At 44.1% G+C, this 15,656-nt stretch overlaps 1 protein-coding gene across 1 annotated transcript in view; it reads right to left on the reverse strand.

The window, feature by feature from the left end:
• The window catches only part of FBP2 (fructose-bisphosphatase 2), a 30,794-nt gene extending 16,568 nt beyond the window's left edge, over nt 1-14,226 (reverse strand). The window contains exons 1-3 of the mRNA XM_026518721.4: nt 13,924-14,226; nt 9,339-9,501; nt 7,136-7,228 (exon numbers count right to left, since the gene is read on the reverse strand). Of these exons, the coding sequence (XP_026374506.1) occupies nt 7,136-7,228; nt 9,339-9,501; nt 13,924-14,093 (426 nt within the window). The 5' untranslated portion in view covers nt 14,094-14,226. The remainder of the gene's footprint in view (nt 1-7,135; nt 7,229-9,338; nt 9,502-13,923) is intronic.
• Nucleotides 14,227-15,656: the final 1,430 nt, after the last annotated feature.

Consider the following 15,656-nt stretch of genomic DNA (forward strand, 5'->3'; position numbering starts at 1 on the left):
TCAAGGCCCAGGTGAAACATCACTTTCCCCATGGATGACTTCCCTGGCCTCATGGTTGGTCTTCTAAGTACTCGGTTCTTCTCCTCAGAAGCTCCCAACACACCTTCATTACTGTGTTTAATGTCTGCCTCCTAAATAGACTGTATGCTGCATGGTGGCAGGTGCCAACTGTTTTGTTCATGCCTGTTTTCCTACCATGAGGTGCAATCTGGCCCATGGTGACTGCATTCAGTTGACAGACACGTGCAAATACACATGCCAGTTCATACACGTGCATATATGTATCTAAGGTAAGCACGCCTACTTTTTCAGGAGCAGGCTGGGCAGGCTATTGCACAGGCATTCCCAAATTTAATCAACCTCTTGTTTAAAATTTAGATTGGTCCTGAAATTCTTTAACTTTTTGTTTTAAAATAATGGTAGATTCACAGGAAGTTGCACAGGTAGTATAGAGATCCCGTGTATCTTTCACCCAATTTCCCTCGGTAGTTACATTGCATATATTTTACTATATAGTACAGTATCAAAACCAGGAAACTGACATTGGTATTAAGTCTGTGTGTCACTCTGTGCCATTTTATCACATGTGTAGACACCACATAAAGATACAGAACTATCCCATCAGGCAGAGAAATCTCCCTCACGCTACTCCTTTATGATCACACCTATCCTCCTTCCCACCCCGCCATCCCTAACCCCTGGCAACCACTGATCTTTCTCCAGCTGTACAAGTATGTCTTTTTTTTTTTTTTAAGATTTGCTTATTTATTATTAGAGAGAGAAAGAGCATGGGGGAAGGGGCAGGGGGAGGGACAGAAGGAGAGAATCTTTCAAGCAGACTCCCTGCTGATCACAGAGCCAGATGTGGGGCTCGATCCCACAACCCATGAGATCACTACCTGAGCCAAAACCAAGAGGTAGATGCTCAGCAGACTGAACCGCCCAGGCGCCCTGCACAAGTATGTTTTTTAGAGAAGGTTACGTAAATGGGATCATAAAGCTTGCGAACTTTTGATATTGTCTTTTTTCATTCAGCACGATACCCTTGAGATTCATCAAGATTGTTATGAGTATGGATAGTTTATCCCATTTTATTGCTGAATGGTTCCCCATGGTATAGATGTATCACCTATTGTAGGACATTTAAGTTATCTCCAGTTGTGGGCTGTTACAAATAAAACTGTCACAAACAATCACATGCAGGTTTTTGTGTGGACATAAGTCTTCATTTCTCTGGGATAAACGAAGAAACTGTCAAATGTTTCCCAAGTAGACGTGTCATTTTACATTTCCACTAAAAACACAGGAGTGATATCATTTCTCTGCATCCTTGCCAGCATTTGGTATTTTGTATTTTAGGGGTTCTATTAGGTGTGTAGTGATGTCTCATTGTGGTCTCACTTTGCATTTCCCTAATGGCTAGTGATGCTGATTATCCTTTTATGTGCCTATTTGCCAACAAACTTATTTTCACCTGTTTGGTAACATGTCTCTTAATGTCTCATGGACTAATTGCGTTGTTCACAGAGTTTTTTTCTACTGAGTTCTGAGAGTGATTTTACGTTCTAGATAGGAGGCCTTTGTCAGACTGGTTTTCAAATATCTTCTCTCATTTTGTAGCTTGTGTGTTCATCCTCTTAACAGAGTGTGATTTTGAGGAATTGCTCGATTTCATCTAAGTTGTCAGATTCATGTGTGTAGACGTGTTTATAGTATTTCCTCATTTTTCTTTTCTTTTTTTTTTTTTAAAGATTTTTATTTATTTATTTATTTGACAGAGATAGAGACAGCCAGGGAGAGAGGGAACCCAAGCAGGGGAGTGGGAGAGGAAGAAGCAGGCTCATAGCGGAGGAGCCTGATGTGGGGCTCGATCCCATAACGCTGGGATCACGCCCTGAGCCGAAGGCAGACGCTTAACCGCTGTGCCACCCAGGCGCCCCTCCTCATTTTTCTTTTGATGCCTCCTAATTTTTTTAAAATACCAAAACAACTCTGAGATGAACAATCTACTGTACGAATCTGTGTTTCTCTGATTATTTTCCCAAGAGAAATTCCAAATAATGAAATTACTGGGTAGAAGACTGGTTGATACATATTGAAAATTTGGCCCTCAGAAAGATTGTATTAACTTATAGCTTTACTATCAGTGATAAAAGCATTTGCTTTTTTTTTTTTTTTTTTGAGAGAGAGAGCACACGCCAGTGGGCGTGGGGTAGGGTGGGGGGAGGGGCAGAGGGAGAGGAAGAGAAAGAATCTTTAGCAGGCTCCATGCTCAGTGCTCATGACCTGAGCCAAAATCAAGAATCAGACACTTCACCAACCAACCACCCAGGTGCCCCAAAGCATTTGCTTTAATTCAATCTGGTGAACATAAGAGAGCACTAACTTTTCAACTTGGCCAATTTGATGGCTGGAAAAAAATTACATTTCTTTTGTTTTAATTGCCCTTTTTTATAGTTAGCAATGTAAACTTCATAGCCTTCTTGTCCATTTTTAAATCTTATTTTGTAAGTTGCCCATTTCGTGTCTCTGTGTATTTTTCTCTAAGGGTATTTGTCTTCTTGGTTGTTTATTTTAATATCTTTTTACATCTGAGAGATAGTAATGCTTTATATGTGTTACATTTATTTTCCTCGAGTGCCATCTGCCTTTTAATTTGATTTACAGTGGCCTTTTCTTTCACAGTGCAATTTTTTGATAATTAAAATTATTCATTACAGCCCATATTATTTTCGTCTCTTGTATTTATGGTTAGATAGAATTTCTCCTACATCAGGACAAGGCCAGACAAATAGTCTTCTATATTTTATTTCTAGTTTCCTCCCCCATCTCTCCACAAAATTCATTAACCCATCTGTAATTTATTTCAGTACATGGAAAAAAGAAAATTTCATTATTTTCCTGGTTTTGAGACTTCAAAAATCTACTTCACATTAGTCATCTCTATTGCTATGATACTCTCCAAGAAAATCTCAGAGTGGTTTGCAAATGATTTGGTGCTATCTTTCTTTCTCTGGGCTTTTTATTTCTTCCTACCCCCAGAAAATATCTAAATCTGTCACATATAAGAGAAGGGATGCATCCTATGGCCACTTACCAGTAAAGTTAATGGCATTGCAAAGGCTCCCTGTGTTTGGTGGGAGAGGGTATGGCAAAGTAGACCATTTTTCCTTTTATCGAGGTATAACTTCACATAGCAAAGCGCACAGACCCAAACTGTACAGTTCGGTAAGTTTGCAGACATGTGTGGTACATACCCATGTAACCACCAAGATCAGTTTACAGAACATGGCTAACAACCAGCAGACTCTTTTGCCCTCCTCAGTCATTACCACCTCCCTCAAAGGTAACGTCTACCCTGCCCTTGAGCGTGTGGATATCAAAAGGCTAATCATCTTTGCCTGTTTTGGAACTTCATAGAAATGAACTCACGAAGCAGGTGTTCTTTTGAATCTGGCTTATGTTTCACAACATCATGTCTTTGCTGTTCTATCTGTGTTTTTGCACACAGCGGTTTTCTGTTCGTTTTCATTGTTATGTCGTTTTCTGTTGTATGGATATATCACAGTTTATTTATGCATTCTAATGTTGACACACACTTGGGCTTTGTTTTCCAGTCAGGGGCTATTATGCATCATTTGTTGCACGTCTTTGGGCAGACACGAGCACTCACTTACCTTGGGTGCGTACCAGGAGTGGACTTGTTGGACCATAATGTATGACTCTGTGCTTATCATCAGCAGGTGCCGTCCCAACTTTCCAAAGTGTTTGTGTTATTTTTTACTCCCACCAACAATGTACAACAATTTCAGTTTCTTCATCAACACTTGGTATGCACTTTTCATTTTAGCCATTCTCATGGGGATGAATGACGTCTCGTTGTTTTAAGTTCCATTTCCCTGATGACCAATGATGCTGAGCATCTCTCTCGTGCTTGTATTAACCGGTGGTGGTAAAAAATCACTTTAGTGAAGTGCCTGTTGAAGTCTTTCCTTATCCCTTTGATTAGGTTGATAGTATTTCTTCAAGTCATTTGTAGAAGTTCTTTATTTATTCTGCATAGGAGTGCCTTGTTAGAAATAGGTCTTGAAAACCTTTTCTGCCAGTCTGTAGTTACCTTTCCACTCTCTTAATTTTGTCTTCTGATGAACAAAAGTTCTTAATTTTAATGAACTACAGTTCATTAGCCTTTTCTTTCATGGTTATTGCTTTCTAGCTCTTGTTTGAGAAATATTTACCTTCCCCAAAGAAAGGGATAAAGAAAGGGGGGGTAATCAGAAGGGGGAATGAAGCATGAGAGACTATGGACTCTGAGAAACAAACTGAGGGCCACAGAGGGGAGGGGGATGGGGGAATGGGATAGGCTGGTGATGGGTAGTGAGGAGGGCACATATTGCATGGTGCACTGGGTGTTATACACAACTAATGAATCATCGAACTTTACATCAAAAACCAGGGATGTATTGTATGGTGACTAACATAATATAATAAAAAAAAATTTAAAAAAAGAAATATTTACCTTCCCCAAAGGCATGAAGATATTCTCCTGCGGCTTTTTTCTAGGAACATATTGGTAGTTGCCAGAGGCAGGGGTGGAAGGGTGAAGGGCAAATGGGTGAAGGTGGCCAAAAGATACAAATTTCCAGTTATTAGATGAAAAAGTCCTAAAGATGTAACGTAAAGCATGGTGACTATAGTTAACAATACTGATTGCACATTTGAAAGTTGCTATGAGGGTAGATCGTAAAAGTTCTCATGACCAGAAAAGAATATATATTTAACTATGTGAGGTGATAGATGTTAACCAGACTTACTGGGGTGATCATCTCACCATATATAACAAAATGTATATGTGTGTACACACACAGGTATGTATCTATAGACACACATATCTCAAATCCTCAAGTGCAGCTGTATCTCAATAGAACTGGAGGGGGGGAGAAGCTGTTAAGAGCTGCAATTGGTGGCGCTGGAGAGCCCGTTTGAACCCCTGACCTGTCACGTACTAACTGGGGATTTTAGTCAAGTCACTTAACTTCTCTGTGCTTCCATGCGTTCACCAGGAAGAAAGGGACAGCAGAGCGTGCTCCTGGCTCACGTGCTGAGGCGAGGACCGACCCAGGAGCACGGTGCTTGCAGGGGGCGGAACGTGCCCGACTCATGCTCAGCAGTCTGTATCATTAGCCATAATGAAAAAGCCAATGGGCAAACCCACCTCAAAGGTACAACTGGTGTCTTTTTCCAGAATCTCATAAAGATCACACCATCTATCCCTTTATTTTTCTCTCTAAGCTGTACTTCAAAGGGAGAAGCAAAGCTCGTTTATTCACCTACCTCATTTTTGCTTCACCTCAAAACATCATCTTAGTCTTTCACTTTCTCAAATACCAGAGAAAGTGTCTGGGGTCATTCTTGCCTGCTCCCTCAGCAAAAGTCTCCTTTTCTCTCTTTGCAAGAAAAAAAGAGAGAAGCACCAACTGGGAGAGCAAAATTCTCAGAGGTTCCCTTCAGCCCAGGCTGGCGTGGCTTCCATTTGGTTCTCCAAAACAGGAGTAACAGAGCCAGCTCCTGCTCCTTGATGTTCTCCTCAGAGAGAAGCTTAGACTAATTCACATATCTCGCTAAGGTTAGTTTTCTGCTAAGCTTTTGCCCCCGAAAATCAAATTCTGGCCCCTGTCTTTGGGCAATCGTCAGGCAGGCAGAAATATCTTGCAATACCAACATCTACAGAGAACACATTAGGTGACATGGGACAGACCCAATCCTCCCCCACGTTTATCATCTAAGAGCACTAAGGAAAACACTTGGAGAAAGTTAATTACATGCACATTACAGAATTAATGCCAAATCGTAGTGTAGAAAGTCAGTGATGCCTGTAATTTGTTTGATCACTAGCTTAGTGGACAGTACGTGTGCTGTGGGGCCAGAGGCATGGGTATGGGCCTCTACAACCAGCCTGGAGGGAGGATTACCCAACTGAACAATCCTTACGACCATCCAGCATCCTTGGTCTCCCTTCGGCCTGAAAGCCCCCAGGGCAGGGGCCCAGCCATCCTGATTGGAGTAAAGACTGATCCTCAAATTGAGATCTAATGTGGATTATGTGGTTTGACATGAAGTCTCTGGTGATTCTGATGGCCACAAACCAACCCATAAAATCCTCCCTGTTGTTAGGTATGTGGGGTTGGTGAAATGCCCCCAAAGAGATCCTAATCCCCAGAATCTGTGACTGTGTTGCATTATGTGGCACAAGGGACTTTGCGGATGCAATTAGGGTTATCAATTTAAAATAGAGAGATCATCGTGGATTATCCAGATGGCCCCAATCTAATCAAATGAGCCCTTAGAAGCACAGAACTTTCTGTGGCTGAGGGCAGGGGAGATGAAGCAAAGTGGGGATACCCGAGAGATTAGAAGTCTGAGCAAGACTTGGCCTGCCTTTGCTGCCTTGGAGGATGTAAGAGTCACAGGCCACAGAATGTAGGTAGTTTCTAGAAGCTGAGAATGGCCTCAGCATCAGCCAGCCAAAAAACCAGGGGCCCCATTCCACAACAGAATGGAGCTGTTCTGCCAACAACCTAAATGAGGCTGGGGGCTAATCCCACCCCCAGCTTCTCAGGAGGAGGCCAGGCTGGCTGACACCCAGATTTTGGCCTTATGAGACCCGAGCAGAGAACCCAGCCATGCCTGTCAGACTTCTGAACTACAGAATGATAGATAGTAAGTGGACACTGCTTTAAGCCTCTAAATGTGTGGCCAATTGTTACAGCAGCAATAGAAAATTAATACGGTAAGATTTGAGAAACATAACGAAGAAACAGAGGAGTCCTCAAGTGCCACCAGGAACCTAATACCACGTCTGATATTTGTGTCACATCCAGATTTTCAAAACCAGGCCCCATCTTCCCTCTGACAATACGTTCCCACCTGGGCAGTGAAGAAGGCCGTCGGAGAAGTACCAGATCAGTTCTTCCGGTGAGGATCCCGACACCAAGAGAGTTATGGTTTCCCTACAGTGGTGTGTCTGGTGAGTAGGAGGACAGAGATTGGAACTCCAAACTTGTGGCTCCCAGCCTAGGAACCTTCCAGAAACTACCAGAGGGAAGAGGCATTAAAGATCAGACTGTCTACTCACCTTTCTATAGATGGCAAAGATGGTTCCAATAGAGGCCAGGCAGTCAATGTTAGAAGATCCATCCAGTGGGTCAAAGCAGACCACGTACTTCCCCTAAATCACAGAGGGAAGAACCACCGGATTGGTCCCCTTCCAAACAACACACTCTGTGTAAACGGCTCTACACGGCAGGTAACACTACATCAAAAAGTGATTTAGAGCAAAGGGATATCCTTATCAAAAAATGCAATTACTTAAGGAGGGCAAAGTGTACCAGCATCGATGAGGGCCAACCTGTCCATAGACTGATAAGTTGATACCCACATGGGCCGATCCAGGTCCCATCCACCTCTGCGCCTTCTCTGGCTCTGCCCTCCCCTCCTGTATGGGCCCACTGGGGACTCAGAGCTGCCCAGGGTGTGAGACGAAACCAGGTCTGAAATGGGCACCTGGCCCAGACGGAGTGGAGAAGCTGAAAGATGAACCCGGGTTAGCTCTATCCATACCCACGGTAAGGTCAGTTATGAATTCATTCATGATTCTTTCTGAACCTCTCTGCAGACAGGCTTTCTTCATTTTGGAACATTTTTGCCAAAAGACTTTGGAAAATCTCAGAACAACATCCCAGAGCCTCTGGATCTGTCTTATTAAAAGAGCCAGAATGCGTCAGTAGTCAGGGGAATAAAAATACTGTCTTAGGTTTTGCTGCATCCAACCCACCTGTCCTATGTGAAGACCAGAAGACAGAGCGGGTGGGATCTTTCTAGCCCACACTCACACCGCTGTCACAGGCTGCTCCGGCTGTCATTCCATAGGAAGAAATCACCAGATACTTTTTACAGGCCTCCCAGGTGTAAGGCTCCAGGAGAGCTTTAGTGATGGGGATTGGCATCTCCTGGCTAATTAAACACGGATAATATAACATGGAGTAAGATGGGAGTCATTCCTCCCACTACTAAAATTACTTTTCCCTGACTTTCTGGTGAGTGATGCCCTAGCTTAAACTGACCTTTATTTCTTTTTTATTCCTTGCTCATGGGGGTGAGGATGGGCTAAAAAGTGGGATAATCCATAAATTTGGAAATTCCCCATTCTCCAGAATTATCTGTAGATAATTCAGCTTATCCATTCACTCACGCATGCACTCATTCAGCAGACATCTGTTGAGCATCTAGCAATAGCATATGCTGGAAAATGTTCAAGGAGCTGGCATGGAAATAGGCACAGAATATTCAAGAACTAGCACGAAGACCTGTATAGCTCAGGCCAACTGGGAAAGAAAATGATGGATTAGATTGGAGAGATGATTGGGGGCATATCGGTGGGAACTAAACATTGAAAATAATCAGTGTGATTTAGTTTAAATTATGTGAGACAACGAGAATAAAGTGCTTTGCACAGTCCCTGGTATACAGAGGTGTTTAAGAAATTTGGTTTTACCTCTTTCCTCCTCTCAGCTAATTATGAAGAAATGGTCTCCAACACCCAATGTATAAAACAAGGGCCAGTCCCAGTATTTATTTTGTATCATAGCTGAATATAGGTTGAATTCTTGGCCACCAGCAAACCTCTGTCTTTAATGAAGTGTTGGTGAAACCAGAATGACTATAGACCCTCCCCGGCCATGCCCTGCACTGACCAAGTTTGCCACTGGATTAAGGCAAGAGCACACGATCTTTATGATTTCCTCCTACATGAGTCTAACAGTTTGTCAGGCATGAAGAAATCTCTGCTGAAACCAGAGCCCCCTTGGAGAAGTGCGTGTTGGGGCGAGACGGGAAAGTGGGGATGGGAAGAGTACGTCCTGCTCTTCCCAGGAACTCTACTTTTTGTTGGACTTGATGATTTTACAGCCACAAAAAAAATTAAAATAAAAATAAAATAATAATAAAGTGCAGCACTTGTTCCAGGCACATGAAGTGAAACATCAGTCCCGGGGACATCAACTCCACCCACTGAGGCATTTTCAGTAAATTACTCTGATTTATTTCCTGAATGAATCACCCCCCTGTAATGGAATTTTTTTCACTAGACTGCGTAAGACTTCTAGCTAAAGAAGTATGCAACCCATTTTTGGGTTGTTTGGTTGGTTTAGAAAACAGAATTTAAGGAATCAAGGAAAATCCCAGAAACTAAAGAAAAGCAAGGCAACTAAAGATTCTGCCCAACTCGGTAGTACCATCTACTGGTCAAGAGGGGAACTGCATCCCGGCCCCGCACTCACCCTCTTGTCCTTGGCTGTGATAATCGCGTCTTTATTCTCCTCAGAAACCAGGACGCAGGTGCTGTAGGAGGACTGGAGCATATTGATCACCAGGGAGTTGGATAACACGTCCAGTTTCTTCACCTCATCCCCGGTCACGTTCACGCTTCCCGCAATTCCATACCTAAGAAGAGGAAAGTCTGAATGAAATCGCTAAGGGCATCCAAACTCCAGCAAAGAAGCCCGGACGCTAAGACGCCACCATTGTATCCCGCCTTTCCCCTCATGCCTGCAGAGTCTCCAAATTATACAAGCCAAGTATACCATGTCTCACAGCGGTGATTCCCAACCTTGCTTCCTTTACACCTCGGGGGCGTTGTCATATCCCCTTAGTTTCACAACAACCCTACCCAGAATTCAATCTTAATAGAGCACAAACCTGCGTTTGGCAGTGGGAGGTGAGGGGAAAGAGCTAGTACATACAGTCAGACACGTCGCCATCACTGATGACTCCAGCAAGTAAAGGCCCGTGGCCTTCCAGCACTGACATTTCAAGTATCTGTTGATTACCCTCAAACAGTGGCCTGGTGGGCCGAATGAAAAATTGCCCTGTGGTAGGTTTGCACTCCTTAAGAAGGAAACTCGGGGACACAATTAGCTAATTTAATTTTGTTCTTCACTACCATTTCAAGCAATGTAAGAAAACCTCTATCTAGCTTTACGTTTTAGAATATTCGTATGCAAAGATCTCCCAGCTCCCACCCTCATGGGCACGCTTCCTCTAAAATGCCAACCAGATCATGCTGGTCTCACCCAGAGCTCCCAGGTCCCCACAGTGGGCTTAAGGCCCCACCAGAGAAGCCCTGTCCCACTCACCTCGCTCAGCCAGCCTTGCCTCTGGAATCCACCAGGCACACACTTGCCTTACAGGTACCCCTGAGTTTCCTGCCCTACCTCCACACTCTTCCCTCCAAGAATGGCGTGGCTATTACTCCACTCAAGCCTTTTTCATCTCAACACCCACAAAGGTCCTGTGGCCACCAGCACCCAGCAAGCTGTTCCTCTCCTTTTCACCTTCACTCATGGTGTTTCCCCCACAGGAATACTATTGGCCAACCATCAGCTTCTCCCTACTCTCCCTCCTGATCCCTTCCGGAAGCTTCCCTGGTCGCACTGCACACACTAGGCACATCCCTTGTCGTCCCTCCCACAGCAATTCACGACCTGTTCATGTGAATACCATTCCTGCTGGGTTGTCTGCTCACTGAAGGCTAGAATACTGGTCTACTGTACAGGTTTCCATAGTGTTCAAGGATGCATAGATGCTTAATACATGTCCACTGAATTATGAAGAAGGCATGGCAGGAAAGTAATTTCCCTACTTTTCCTTTATTTAATGTCATTTACTTGTTGAAGGAATCCTCAGGTGGTTCTAACAGATAGCCAGGATATAGAACCACTGATCTACCCTAGGTAGGGGACAACTCATTTCCCACCCTTTTCCTTGACTGACAGCCTTCCTCCAGGTGCTGCCTACCATTCACCACTATCAAAACCCCTCCTTCCAGAGAGAATGGAAACTCATTCATAATACGATCTAATTGTCTGATAACTGTTCCAAGTTAGATCATGGATGCAAGAGAGCTTTATAACCCACAGGACAATATCCTTTACCATTTTAACTAACATTAAAGCTTTACTGACAATTTTTAAATGAAATATTCTACCACTTTGACAGTAGAGAACCATGAAGATGTTTCCAGGAGAAGCAGTCTAGCATTCCCTTCTTCCTACAGCAATGAGAGGACAAAAAAGAAGAAAAAACATGAAAATTTCTGATCCCTTTTGCATTCATTGTTTGTGCCTAAAAATGTCTTCCCAGAAAAAGGAAGCAAGAGATTGAGGGGCTTGAGGTCCCCTAAATGGGAAAGGGGCAGGAGTACGTGGAAGTCCCATTTTCATGAGCAGAATGGCTCCAGGACAGAGCAATATGAGAAGCAGTTCCAGGGTCTTGTTAATTAATCTCAGCATTTTGTTAGAAAGAAGAAATTTCCAGACAATGGGCTTCTCACCCTGCCAGTTTGGTCTTTCTTACTGAGGGGCCAGGGAAAAGATGTCATCTGAATGGGCAGGATGTGGGGCTCCTGCCAGCCTGAGGACGCCTGCCTCAGCCTCTGAGAAAAAGGTGGGTCCTGACATCGTGATTCCATGGGCTGCACCTGTCACCTAGTGGACAATCAGCAGCATGCACCAGCCAGCGGGCACATTTCCCCAGATCAGGGCTTGGAACCACTGTAATAATGAGCATTTACTGAGCATTTGTAATGGTTGTGGCCCTGTTGAAATCTTCATCCCATGGATACACTAAGCCTTCCAACAACCCTATAATTTAGGGACTGTTAGCATCCCCTCCATTTTACAAATGGGAAACTGAGGTCCTGGCAAGAGTAGACAATCACATGGAAGGAAGAGCCAAGTTCGGTGAACACCCTATGATCCAATTTCTGAGTCTGTTTCATCTGGACACTCAACAGCCACAAAGGTAGAGCTCTGGAGCCGATTAATGCAACCCTCCCACAGCACCCACTGCCCAACGAAGCAGCGTGCACAGACGAGGAGCACATTAGGTGGGTGGATGATACCAAGATGTCAGCAAGCAGCGGAGATGCCCAGAACATGGCTCTAAGCATAGCCGGGCCCACATACAGGGACAGGTAAAGTCACTAGTTAGTGTCAGCACGGCCCATCACCTCATAGGAGCAGGACAGAGGCAAATGGCTGCATTCATGAAGGTCCTTAAACGTAGAGCTTGGCCATTATTGCTGAATGAGGCAATTATACAGTTACAGCAATACACAGAGAGGGGAGGAAAGGCAATCATAACGCATCTTTTTTTTTTTTTTTTAAGTAGGCACGGGGCTTAAACTCATGACCCTGAGATGAGTTGTCTCATCTCTCCCAAGTCAGATGCTTAACTGACTGGGCCACCCAAGTACCCCATAACGCTATCAAAATTTTTGTATTGAAAGTACTACATTGTTAAGAATTAATATTTTAAATTATTAGATTTTATTATTTCTTTTTGTTATTTCATTTTTGAAGGAATAATAATAATGGGCCCCTTCAGCTTTTTTTTTTTTTTTAAAGATTTTATTTATTTATTTGACAGAGATAGAGACAGCCAGCGAGAGAGGGAACACAAGCAGGGGGAGTGGGAGAGGAAGAAGCAGGCTCATAGCGGAGGAGCCTGATATGGGGCTCGATCCCACAACGCCGGGATCACGCCCTGAGCCAAAGGCAGACGCTTAACCGCTGTGCCACCCAGGCGCCCCCCCTTCAGCTTTTGAGAAGACATCCACTGGAATTGCTACAAAGAAAATAGAACCCCAGGGAAAGTCAGCTTCTTTTTACCACAGACTTAAACTGGACGCTTGGCTGTGTGACAATTAGGAAAGGGAAACCTCAGTAAAATTGAGGCAGGGGCCACAAGGGGGCGCCCTCACACTGCACCACTGGAGGGCATTGCCGGAAGTGTTGTCAATTCCAGACCCCCACTGAAGAATCCTCCAGGAAATCATCAATTACAGGCCCCTACAGGGAAAGATGTACATGGCATCTCCTACAAGAAATTGACTGCCCCAACAACTCAGCCAGTGAGAAACCATTATGGCCCGAACTCTTGCTTTTCACCAATAGGCTTTTGTTCAAAATAACCCCTGCCAATTTCCTCCTCCATAAAATAACGTTCTTCTCCTTTGTTAGACCAGCCGATGGTTTTTGGCATAGCTTGCTTATCCCAGATTGCGATTCTCTTCCGTTCCCCAACAAACTCCTTTTTGCTGGTAAAATACACGGCTTATTTTCTAAATCAGCCGCTGTGACGGCAGCTGTAGTGTGAACTTAGCCTCGTTCTGTGCTTGGACAGAGCACGGAAGAGAGCAAAGTGGAAGAACGCTCTGCATCCCCTCCTCCTAGACCCAGAACCTCCCAGCTTCCTGCGTACCATAGAGAAGAAGATAAGAGTCACAGAAAAGAAAACAAAAAATTGTTTTAAAAGCGAAAGACTCCTTTCCAGAGTAAGACTGGAGCGTCAGGGTAGGAAGTTATTTTGTAAATGATTCCTAGCTTCTAGCACGTTGGCAAAGTTCGTGGCAATGAAATGCTCCTATCTGCTAAGAGCATAAAGCCAAATAAGTCTTCTTTGCTCTTTCTTTGTACCACAAGAAACAAGTCGTGATAATTCAATCTATATTTTTAATGCAACAAGCCCCTGAGCTTGTCATCATTCTAATACATGGCGACTGGAAAACTTATATATATATATATATAAAAAAAAAAAAAAGAAAAGAAAAGAAAATGAAAAAGTATATCTTTTTTCTCCATACCACGTCTCCAAGAATTTTGTTCCTTTCTTGAAACAAGTCAAAAGCCCTTTATCAGAGACAGAAACTCTAAAAGCACCTTCCGTCCAGGGCACAGAGGCAACTAGCTCTTGCCACGATAGCTTGCCCACGCACCTGCGGTTTTGCCCATGCCCCACCTGGGCCTGAATCCCTGCATGTCAGGGGCGGCTCTGAGCACCCACACCTGCTCCCCCGGGACTCACAGGTGGGCCAGGCCGGCCTTGCGCACAGCCGAGGAGATGGCTTTGATGGCCGTCAGCATGGAGTTCAGCAGTTGGGTGAGCTCCCCGGTCCCTTTGGCCTGACGCCCCTTTTCCATAACGTAGCGAGTCAGGGTGATCATGTCCGTTTCGAAGGGGCTTCTGTCTGACATGGTGGCGGGTAACTTTCCAAATCCTTCTTTTCTCCCAGGAAGTCTTGTTTTTCTCTAAAGGCTGTAGCTCCTTGGTATCAGAGGTGGTTCCTGCGAGCCCTGCCAGGACCTTGAAGGAAAAAGTGCCCCAACCCACGTGGTTAAGATAACTGGGCAAGCCCTCAAGGAAATCTCGCTGGCAGGCTGATCTGGAAGGCTGCCAAAGCACCATAAGCCAGCTGTAAATAGAATCAGGCAGCCCAGAAACACACACCTACTTTCTCTTGATGAACCTTTTCCTTTGAAGAGCCTAGGAAGCAACACTTTAGTAACTGGTGGGAGAGGAGAAATCCAGCCACTAAAGAATGATCCATAAAACCCTCTCATTCAAGGACTCAGGATTCTTCGCATAGACCTACTGCTGAGCCCGACGCCCTGGTGCCCATGGGAGGCACTCTGGCAGAGATCTTCTCTGGGGGATAGTTCACGCAGTAAGATAATGGCAACCCTGGCGCCGCTTAGCCAGGGGTCTTTCATAAACGTTTGAAAAGGGTGCTTATTTCCAAAAAGCACATATGACTAAGTGGGGTATCCATGTAGATATCCAAATCTAGAAGAAAATTATGTTCCTAGCACAGTGCCTCACATCAGGGTTGTTTTATCAATTCCTCTAGATTTGCACTTCTAATCCAAAAATATTACTTGCTTACTGAAAGGGAGCACTACAGAACTATGTAAAGAAAACGGAGGGGCACCTGGTGGCTCAGTCCATTAAGCGTCTGCCTTCAGCTCGAGTCATGACCCCAGGGTCCTGGGATTGAGTCCTGGGATCAAGTCTTGCATAGGGCTCCCTGTTCAGCAGGGATTCTGCTTCTGCCCTTCCCCCTGCTCATGCTCTCTCTCTCTCTCTCTCTCATAAATAAATAAATAAATAAATAAATAAAATCAGAAAGAAAGAAAGAAAGAAAGAAAGAAAGAAAGAAAGAAAGAAAGAAAGAAAAATGTGAGGTCCTCACCACCAGCCCAGCCCCCAACCCACTCTCTAGGACTAAATGAGTTGGTGGGGGTCTGTGTGGGTAATAGGCACTGGGGGAGAGGGGGGATGCCTACATAGCATGGACCAAGAACTTTCTGCAGGGGCCCACAGACCCGGCACTGAGTCCCAGGCTAGTTATTTGCTGGCTCTCCTGGGAAAGTTCCTGAAGCCTCGGTTTCCTCTCTTATAAACGGGAATAGCAGTAAAACATCTACCTTATAGAGTGGTTGTCATGATTAGAAGCAATAAGATGAGTCTGGCACATAGTAGGTGCTCAGAACCTCTTAGCTATATCTACTTTAGACGTATATATAATTATTACGTGTACGTATAGTTTAGATGTATGTATATATATATATATAACTATTGTTATAGTTTTGAGAAGTATATACAACTATTTTAGATGTGCATATAATTATTATGTAATATAACTATTTTAGATGTATATATCACTACTATGTGTACACATATAATTCCATTTTGCAAACTAGAATGTGCACATCGCTCTGTCGAGTATACACATCGCTCTGCCGTAGGATGTGTTTCTT

This window comes from Ursus arctos, unplaced genomic scaffold (assembly GCF_023065955.2).
Source record: "Ursus arctos isolate Adak ecotype North America unplaced genomic scaffold, UrsArc2.0 scaffold_33, whole genome shotgun sequence".
NCBI classification, from domain to species: Eukaryota; Metazoa; Chordata; class Mammalia; order Carnivora; family Ursidae; genus Ursus; species Ursus arctos.